The 10,524-nt window shown below is 48.1% G+C and overlaps 1 protein-coding gene across 1 annotated transcript; it reads right to left on the bottom strand.

Moving 5' to 3' along the window:
• Window positions 1-420: 420 nt before the first annotated feature.
• nucks1a (nuclear casein kinase and cyclin-dependent kinase substrate 1a) lies at window positions 421-9,905 on the bottom strand. The gene is made up of 8 exons (XM_068711879.1): window positions 9,594-9,905; window positions 6,360-6,409; window positions 5,384-5,474; window positions 4,117-4,163; window positions 3,842-3,994; window positions 3,168-3,317; window positions 2,932-3,084; window positions 421-2,801 (listed from the first exon to the last, which is right to left on the bottom strand). Exons 1-8 carry the CDS (start codon window positions 9,608-9,610, stop codon window positions 2,539-2,541), a joined length of 924 nt encoding a protein of 307 aa, XP_068567980.1. The 5' UTR covers window positions 9,611-9,905; the 3' UTR covers window positions 421-2,538.
• Window positions 9,906-10,524: the final 619 nt, after the last annotated feature.

The following is a 10,524-nucleotide window of genomic DNA, read 5'->3' as shown; positions in this document are numbered from 1 at the left end:
TGCTAACGGTGGCTAATGGAGCCTGGAGATGAGGAGCGGGCTGCGGAGTTCTAGTGAGTCCACACCTCCAGATGGTTCTCTTCTTCAGGCCCAACGGACGCCGACTCAATGACATCACAACGCTGGAGACTCTACTGACACTCACACACTCTATACAATACTTATAATAATAATAATAATAATAATAATAATGAATACGTGCGCAATATAGCACTCCGCACACTGTGTAAAATCAGAGCTCCCTTAAATTTAGCTTTTCTTTTCCCTCCTATCTGAACTTTTCCATTTGTCTCTTTCAGTCATTGAGTGTGTCAGCTGTACACAGCGCCACTGGGTGGCAGACGCGGGTATTGCATATCACTATAAAAAAAAGCAAAGCCACATGACACAGAGCTCAACGTCACAAAACCAGTAGTTAAATCCGTATAAAAAGTAGGCTGCCTTTATTAGAAGCTGGGAAACCAAAACATTATGAACATTGTTAATACTCGGTTTTTGTAAGACCACAATATTGCCATTATCGGCATCATCATCATCGCGTCGCACTTTTTCCCAAAACATGCAAAAAGATTTGAGTTCAGCGTTCCCTTTCCTCCTCCTCCTCGGATCACAATAACATTGCCAGTACAACTGATGGTAGAAAAACAAACATCAAAACCAGAACAGAAGAAGAAATCTCAGAACGGATGAAGAGGAGAAGTTCCCAGCCTTGTGCCTCGTGTCTCCTGTGGACGATGGACAGAAACAACTTCCTCATTTAGATCCAACCGTCTTAAAATGACATTAAGGATTTGGACCTGGACGTAGAAAAACACACTAAACACACCGAGGACAGCTGTAAAAGAACCCAATGTGCTTCTGAACCACGGACGAGGTTCACGCCTGTCCCCCACAGATCCAGGACCGGTTTGTATTGCAGCCATGGGACCAATCGGAAGGTCTCCTGACCGACGCCTAATAATGCTTTTATTATGCTCCCACACAGCTTCTTCTTTTCTTATTGTTTTTGATATCAAAACAGTATTTAATGTAGAAAGAGACAGTGGTGCAGCTGATCACGGGTCACTAGTTTAGAGATCATGTATGGCTTCGGACGGTCTGTGGATCATAAACACTGCAGACTTGTTTTTAAGCCCAATTTTTGCCGCTTTAAACAGGGATTACATTCTCCAGCCTCCGACGACGACATCAGAGCCGAAAACTCAACTCAATGAAAAGTAAGTGAGTCTCGGTACCGCTGGTGAAACACTAACGAGTGAACAGAAGAAGGACGGACACCAACGGGACCCACGGCGCTGGTGGGTCGGGGCACAACAGACTGGATCGGGTCAGCGGGTTTTTCTTTAAAATCAAGATACATTTTATTTCTTTTCTTAAAAAACAAACATTACAAAAAAAATCTGAATAGAGAATTAAAACAATGAACCGACAGAAGAAAAAACAACATTCATTTCTTTTTTGAACTCTCAAAAAACCCCAAAAGAAAACAAAGAAACATCTCTTCTTGCATTTCTTAAAAATAAAAAAACAAACAAAATAAAATGAAGGGTGCCTGGCACAAGGGGTTGAATGCTGAGAAGATGCTGTAGCCATGCAGGGAGGGGGAGGTCATGTGTTCTGAAAGGGGGGCGGGGTTCGCTTCACGTAGCGATGGCGCGTCGTTAAGAAAGCCCGACACGCGACGACAGAAACCGGTTAACGCCGGCTGCAGGCGGGGCCGACAGAGAGAACGTAATGAAGCCACACCCTCTCTCAAGCGCTCAAATATAAAGTACATGGAAACAACACATGCTGGCTGGAAAACGTGCGACAGTGGCAAACACTCAGCGGTGACCCACCACGCCACACAGCGCACCTTCAAACGGGTTCAACTGATCTACGAAGCAGAAGCAGCAGCAGCAGCACAACAAGAGTTCAGCACCAATACAGTCTGAAACGAGCAGGGCGACCCAAACCGATAACGAGGAGGGAAAGGAAAGAAGCTTCAACCGACAGAACAGGGCGTAACATAAGTAGCTAACGCTGCTAACAGACATGCTCCTGGTTTAAAAAGCACAAGGGACCAAAAAGGGCAAAAGGCTCGCAGCCGGCGCCGCGTCGACTCCGGCGTCGCTTTAGTATCCGGTACCGAGAAAGAACTGGACGATACGCGCAGATCGGTAGAGTAAACTGGACAGCGCGGGGACAGGGGGCGGGGACAAACGAGGGGAAGTGGTTTTGTTCACTCAGGACGGATGCTCACTAGCACGGAGCTCTGGGTAAAGGCAGACGCGTTCACACTTAGGGCGCAGGGGGGTAGATGGAGGTGACAGGAGGGGCCGACTCCTTACGTACGCCGCACGGTAATCAGCACAATGTCTTGGTTGGAGGGGAGGAAAGGAAAAGAAAAGAAGCACACCAAGTCCAAACCATTGAGCCAGGCCACCAGGAGATCAAACAAACAGAATTATTCTAAAACGCAGAGCAACGAAAGAAAACAAGAACTTTTGAGAAGAGACGGAGAGACGCGGGAGGATGGGCTTCAGCGAGTACCATCTCCTAGTCTTCTCCAGAGGGCGCCTCCTCTTCTGAGCCGTCCTCCTCCTCCTCGTCCTCCTCCTCCTCGTCGTTGCCTCCCGCGGCCTCCTTCGTCGTCTTGGGGGCGGGGGAGGTCTCCTTCTTCTCCGCCGCCGCCTCCTCCTCCTCATCTTCCTCCAGGGGGCTCTCGGGGTCCTCCTCTTCCTCTTCTTTGGGTGAGCTCTTCTCGGGGGCCTTGGCGCTCGGGCGCCCCTTCCCCTTTCCTTTCATCGGGCTGGGGGTCACTGGGCAGCAACGACACCAATCAGTTCTCCGTCATCACATTACAGATTCACTTCACCCCCACATTCTGTTTCATAACGTCAGCTTCAGAAGGACTAGTGGCTTTAAACCACGGGATGCAGGAGCTCTCACCTGTGGCCTTTAGTCGGGGCTTGGGGCTCTTCTTCTCCTTCTTCTCCGGCCGTCCCCGTCGGATCACCTTCTTGCCCCTCTTCTTGGAGCGACCGTAGTCACTGTCGTCATCGTCCTCCACCATGAAGTCCTCGTCGCTGCCGGACTCGTCAGCTGAACACAACAACAACAACAACAATTTAAATGTACAGACCAGGCCTCACACCAAAACGCCTCTTCAGTAGAGCGGTACGTACGGTCGTTGTAGGGCTCCTCCTGGTCTTCGTGCTCCTCGTCCTCGCTGCCCCCGTCCCCCAGCAGGATCTCCCTCTGTTTGGACACGGCCTTGGAGGCCGCCTGGCGCACGGTGCGCTTTCGACTCACTTCCTTCTCGTCGTCGCTGTCGTCTAACGCAGTCAAGAAAAAAAAGACTTACAGCGGCGGCGTTAAAGGCGTCGCGCGGCCGTTTGCAGCGGAGCCGACACGATGAATTACTGACGTCATAACGCACCAACGCCAAACGGCGAGCAGATTACGTACAAAGTCTGTGCACCAGACAAGACGGCGTTCAGTTTCCCGGGTTATCTGGGACTTCCACAACAAGCACTAAGCAGAAATAGGTGTTTTTTTTCCATGGTTGATGGCGGAAATAAATGGCGGAAGTTAATAACGGCTTCCACGTCTGGGCAAATGTTTCTGGGGAGCAGTCGTCCTGTGAAGCAGGAGGTGCATTCTGGGTAATAAAGCTACGCAGTAATGGGTTGCGATGCCCGTAAAATGGAACCCAACCCCAGCAGCTTTAAGTTAAAAGCTGACAGTTTAGGCAACAAACCAATCACACTGATGAAAACACAGTTATGACTATAATCCTCCATACGCGGTTATAAAACGATCGTGTTGATATGCAGAGAGAAGAAGCGTGACTCTGTACCTGCAGGCCGTTTTCTCTTCGGCCCTCTCTTGGCGGGCTTCTCCACCTTGGCTTTCTTTCCCTTTTTGCCTTTTTTTTCTTCGTAGTCGCTTCCCCCGTCTTCCTCTTCCTCCTCGCCGAAGTCGTTGTCTTCCTCCTCGCTGCCAAAGTCATCTGCAGCGGCGACACAGAGGGGGAGTCAGCTCACCTGCGTTCGGCCTTCCGCCATTGTTTTCAGAGCCCGGCGCTCTCGTCTAACAAAAAAAAAAAAAATCGGACAATAGATCTCTACTTACCTGCTGACTCATTTTTGGGTTTGGTGAGCTTCTCATCAGACTCCTCACTGGAACAAAGATCAGGAGAGAAACGTCTTAGCAACTAGGACACCCAGGGACATGTTCAACAAAACAGCACAGATTTTAAATCTGCATTTTATTATTCAAAGAAACATTCAACAAACAAGCAAAAAGGATGAAGTAAACGATCACAGAACTCTATGCGCTCTACGAGATCAATTAAGCGGCACCGCTAATAGCAGCTCTAATTGACATTCCTGCCGAATGTCCCTTTTTTGCCGCCATAAACCGCCTCCTTTCATTCATCAACTGGCAGTCAGCAAACCCATTGGCGGGGGTGATTTTGGCCACGTTAACGCCGCTAACCGCTGCCCGCCAAAGTTTCATAATGAAGCAACAAATATGTTGTACGCGTAACAACGGGCGCAGTCCACTTGGGGGTATTGACGGCCGCTCGGTGCGCCCCATGCTCCCGACACGACTTGAAAACACAAACTCTGTCTCGTTTACGATGCACAATTAGCCATTAGTTGGTGTGGCTAAAGAGGCTCGACCCAGACGTCTTTAGAGGTAAAACAGAACACTCTGCATCCATGATGAACCGGAAGCAGCTCTCCCGACACTCTTTCGTCTCACTGCTGCAGCACACCTGGCTTCCTCCCTTCCTCTGCTAACCCGACCCCCCCCCCTTCTGAGAAGCCGTCGTTTTGAAAACGTCTGGCAGGAGATTGGATGAACTCTTAACGAAGCGGGTCGGGAGAAGAAGGAATGAATCTGTTCCGCGTAGAAACGCCGTTCTTTGCTGCTCTTTGAATGAAGAAATACTCCAGTGCTTAAAGATCTGATGCTGTAGCAGCATCTACGCTAACCTCTCCGTGTTTCGGACTAACCGCCGCCGCCACAGCTTTGGGCCGTGATTGGTCCGTGTTCTGGCTTACCAGACACCAACTCATTACTCCGACACCTGACAGAGATGGATTTTCGTGCGAGCGCCACAATCCAGCTGCTGAACAAGGTACACTTCCTCCACTGCCCAGGTGCTGTTTTACATCCTGGTGTCTAAAGCGCCGACTCTGCCCAACTACCTCAGCTGGGTTGCATCAACCCGGCTCACACAGAAGCCGCTGTGTTCTTCGGGGGGGGGGGGCAGAATTCAGCTCCTCTCACCGTGAAGCGTGGTTCAAGATCGTCATCAGCGAAACGCTAAACATGCACCAGGAAGCCGGTAAGCAGCACCGGCGCCTCCCGATGGACCCCGAGGACTCACCTGTCCTCCTGTGAGTTCTTTGAGCGCTTGTGCTTGGGCTCACGGGGGGGTGCGCGCACCTTCTTGGGCTTATTCTCACCATACTCCTCATCTGCAGAGAGGAGACAAGAGCATTTCACTCGCGTGGATCAACATACAAGGACACGGTGCTGTTCGCTGTCGGCCACACAGAATACTAGTTGTACTGTAAGTCTTCTATGTGGAAAACTCCACAGAGGAAATGGAACAATAGTTAATGCGGAGTTGAACGGGTTTCAGATGTTTGTAGCACGCCGTAAATATTGCTGCACTCCCATCGCGAAGAATTAGAAACGTGAACACAGCAACACAGCGCTCCTGGTGGTCGCTTAACCATCCCCTGCTTGTTCAACAGTATTGCGGTTATTGTGACACAGTTGGGACCGAGAACATATTTTACTGATATTTGTATCCACAATATAATATATAATATATATATATTGTGACATCCCTGAATTGTTTAATAAAGAACGAGCTGTTTAATTCTGCATGATGATCAGGTTTCTAGGTCCTGTAGTAACATATTAATATGAGTGTATTCTATATTATTGGGTTGGAAAATACGCAGGATATAAACACACACATATATATATATATATATATATAAATAAAATCTTTAGTCAGAAATTCTGCCATTTTGTTTACACTTAATACCTTCAATATATCTCTGGGTGTATTTGACCGTTCTGGACAATAACTTTACGGTATTATTGGATTTTTGCGGCGCCTCGATCGACCAGGAACTGAAATTTGCCAGATCAGCCAAACGCAGACATTACCGTCTGGCTCCATTAACAACGTCTCAATTCACTCTCCAGTCACTATATTACAATAGACATGGTCGTCACGGTGTGAAACACCTCACAGAGTAGAGCGTTTAACCATAATCACACACTGCCCCACACACACACACACACACACACACACACACACACACACACACACAGGCATCTCTTACCTGCATCATCGGACTCGTTGAATTGCGAGTAGTTCACCACTTTCCTGTTCCTGTGGAGAAGAGTGCACACCGTATCACGTTACGTTCACACAGGACAAAGTTACTTCCCGCCTCGCCTCATATTAGACATGCAAACGGTTTGCAGGCTACATACATGTAAGAGGTCATGTCTACATCTCAACACTCAACAGCAACTAGTGAGCTGTGTATGAATGTCTGCTTTGTGTTTGAGAAACCACAAACAGCCTCCAGCTGGTGGAGGGGGGGGGGGGGGGGGGGCACTGAACGGGACACTAGTCTACCGTCTACAGTTTCCACGGCCAATCTGGAGAAGTGTATGGGGGGGGGGGGGGGGGGGGGGTTTACCTGAACTACAGCTCAGGTAACACACACCTCTAGAAGCCGCTGGGTTAAACCCAGAGACAAATCACCCTTCACTGATGTGAAGACCTTTCAACACACAATCTCAAGTGCTTTACGTGCAAAACACACACACACACACACACACACACACACACACACACACAAAAAGGTAAAAATTAAATAATCTGCAAGCCCTGGTTATGCATCTGTGGATCCTAGCCACGCTGGAGGTGTGTGTGTGTGTGTGTGTGTGGTTGGTTCACGGTGCCATAAACTTTAACACGTCCTTAGATAACCCACACACACACACACACACACACACACACACACACACACACACACACACCCCAACACTCACCACAGCCTCAGCCATGTGTGTATGTGTGTGTGTGTGTGTGTGTGTGTGTGTGTGTGTGTGTGTGTGTGTGTGTGTGTAACAGCAGCAGGTGACACGCCCGCCAAGCTCTCCACACACCACCGTTCACACGTCAGGATGTTCTGCGTGGCGCTAGCTCGTTAGGTCAACGTTCTAGGAAGTCGGCATATCCTTTGCTGTGTCTCTTTTTTTTTTTTGCGTCGGGTTATAGATCAATAGATGATGAAAATGATCGTTAACTGCAACAAGTCAATTCTATTCAAACTGGGGACATCCGACCAGCAGGGGCCCAGTCATAAACCATCACCTCCCGTCTGTTAATCGATCTGATCTGTTGGTATTCAGCACCATCGTGCATCACTGTTCTACCCCAGATATTCAGATTCTGGGGGGAAAGAAGTAAGTTTGCATTATATTACAAAAACAGAAGATGTCATGCCCTACTAGGGTTGTTAATAATTAACCACTGAAGGTGTCGCCAACGTCACAGGCTAACCCACTCCGCTTTAATCAGGAGAATCTGTAGCGTTTACTCACCGACTACACACAAACTAAAACAGCTACGTTACTGAGAACCTCACACTCATAAATCACACTCTCTCTCTCTCTGGAACACTCGCTCACGTTACACACTGGCTGAAACCCTGACAGAGCAGACGCACCACTGAGGTTGCCCGTTTTGGGCTGCAGCTGTCGTTCAGCGATGGATTTGACCCGTTCTGGTCGTCGCTGCGGCAGGGTCGTGTTGGAAAATGTAGTCAATTGAAGCAAGGAATTCCTCATCACCGCCACTTCAAAATGACTGCGCTGGATGCTGGAGAAGAAGCGATTGTGTAGTTGTGGTCGGTCAACGTAGCACAGAGATCGTTGCTTCAGTGGACTACATTTACCGTCAACGGCGTGAGCACAACCACATCAAGTTGGCAGATCTTGGCCTGTTTGTTGCATTGCCTCTAATGACGAATGACTTGGCCATGTTTCTTCTTCTTCTTCTGCCCTGTGTTGTGTCAGACTGAAAGCACGTGTGGAGACCGTCAGTACAGTCACGCCGTTTTCCTTTCATCGATTTGCTCAACGGCCACAAAACACTCTGGATCTCAACGCAAATAAATAAAACGCACTCTTATTCTGCAGCATGGGGGGAGATCGGTTGAGCTTTAATCAAAGTCACCATTGGCCACAATGGCTGTGCATGTTGGGGAAGCATTGTTTTCTTCAAATGTTGGGGCTTCTTTTAATTCACATCTTACAATAAAAACAAAAAATATCATAAAAAACAAACAAAAATGAGAAGATTAATGTCAAGTTAAGTTGTGGTTACATTAGTTTGAGATATCAGGGGGAGGGGCTTCTGATTTTGATGAAGAATGCATTTATAACATTGAGGATTTTTTATTTTTTTTTAATGAACACATTAATCACACCTCATTCCACAACTTTCATACAGCTCCTGAAGGCACCTTTAACCCCCCCCCCCCAATTTTCACTTAAAGCACCAATGAGTCATTACGAATCCGAAATACCGCGAGATTTCAAGGTTCAACTTTTAAAATTAGAGCAAAAGAAAAAAAAAGAAGAAAAAAAAAAAAGACTTCTAATCAAGTTAAAGGGCGTTTTTAATTTGCATTAAAGGGGCCTGGAAATGCCTCACGCGTTACAATCACGCGGAGGGTTTGTAGTTCTCCGCCTTCCTCTGACATCAGCCAGCGGCGCTAATTTACTGCCAGCACCGAGAAAATGTAGATCCGCTCTGCTCAACTCCTGTTGTCCGACAGCGACATTTTTCACTGACCAACGCGCCTGTTTTGTACCGTGTTTAACCGACACAAACGTTCTAAATGCAATAAAAATGCGACATAAGCGTACTACGGTATCGACGTGCCCAGTCCGCGCGGCAACGATATCAAATCCTGAGGCCAGACACCTCCTCCTCCTCCACCGGTCGTTTTTTAATTTTCGGTGGTGGTGAGGGAGGGAGAGTGGGGGGTGTTGGCGTTTTCAGAGCCTCCCCTGGATGAATGGGGTCGCCATATTCTCATTCTCAAGCCAGAGAGGGAAAAATATGATCAGGCCTGACGTAAAGTGAGCCGTGAAACGGTAGCTGGTAAAATCACACCGCCTATTATTATTATTTTTTTCCCGCTTGGCCTACATAGCAGCCAACAATGCACATCATGGATTCGTAATAAAAGAAGAAGAAGAAGCATGATAGACACGACACACAGCGCGTCTCTCAACAAGACATGGCGACCCCGTCCACGCCGCTGGGATCCATGTTAGAAAGGGAAGGGTGAACACACGCGAGCAAGGGAAGCACACGCGCACACATTCCCATTATTTTTTCATGAAATAAACACATTCCCAGCTCCCTTAAAAAAAAGAAAAAAAAAAAACGCAACATGGTCGAGGCGTGCGTGTTATCTGCGAAGCCTCCGCACAGCGCGGTGTCCGTTATTAACGTTACGTAGAGCGGAGGACATATTTAGCACACCTACCTCACTGGTCTTGACATTTTGCAGGAATACTGTAGAGGTTAAGGATGTAAGAAAGAAGGGGGGGGGGGGAGAAGAAGCAGCACAGTGAAAAAAAAATATGTTTGGTTCCCGCTCTGCAAAACACCGAGGGGGCGCGAGCTTGCCGCACAACTCCGCCGTCCGAGCTAGCGCGTGAAAATAAAAGTACGGCGGCGACTCGTCCTCCAAAACGCGAATATTCTTAATTTTTTTTTTTACCCTCAGCTACTCAAAATGGTGAATAAAACAAACTGAAACTGCAGCCCGTGTGCAACCAAACCCTGCGGCCTCGAGGGGTGGGTTCCTCGAGGACAAGCCCCGCCCCCGCGGGCCCGTGAGAGGAGCAGCGCGGCGCTCCGCTCCTCCCATAGGCCGATTTGAAACACGAGCGTCCTTTCTATTGGCCGCTTCGGCTGCACGTTAGAAGCCTTTTTTGCATTTTTGTTTCCCCCCCGCCTCCGTTAGCAGGCTCGGTTGAACCAGTACTGTTAAGAAAACAAAAAGAGGCCCTCAGGTTGGATGCAAACATTTAATTTAGTAGCTCCCAGAAGACCTCAAAGCAGCATTGGTTCATTATAGGTTCGTGCACAATCATCTTATGTATGAAATGATCACATATGCTTCAGGAGTCAGGTTGACTGAGGTATTGCTGCTACTGAGGCTAACCTTCTTCTGCCCACCTGGCATCCCGCTGCAGCACCAGCTGCAGGTAGAACACAGTTGCACAGCATTACAAGCTGTGCAGCACATCACACTCACAGGTTATATCGGTGGTAGATTTCATACAATTATGCTTTTATACATATATATATATATATATAAAGACTGTGATGAGAATCTATTTCATGTATGTTTATTTTAAAGCTCTGGTTTGTTTTGTTGCTTTGCAGATTTATTTCATTGATGCAAAATA

The sequence above is a fragment of the Cebidichthys violaceus genome, unplaced genomic scaffold, assembly GCF_023349555.1.
Source record: "Cebidichthys violaceus isolate CVI_PGR_0920_01 unplaced genomic scaffold, fCebVio1.0.p SCAF_17, whole genome shotgun sequence".
Classification (NCBI taxonomy): domain Eukaryota; kingdom Metazoa; phylum Chordata; class Actinopteri; order Perciformes; family Stichaeidae; genus Cebidichthys; species Cebidichthys violaceus.
The sequence above is the reverse complement of the archived record's forward strand: the minus strand, read 5'-3'. Positions and strand labels throughout refer to the sequence as shown.

Bases quoted from the DNA above. Each gene is read 5' to 3' on its own strand.
- nucks1a (XM_068711879.1), bottom strand. The intron at 4,164-5,383 runs GTGAGTCCTCGG...TCTTTGTTCCAG, and splicing joins AAGAACTCACAGGAGGACAG to TGAGGAGTCTGATGAGAAGC. The intron at 3,318-3,841 runs GTACAGAGTCAC...TGACTGCGTTAG, and splicing joins GAAGAGAAAACGGCCTGCAG to ACGACAGCGACGACGAGAAG.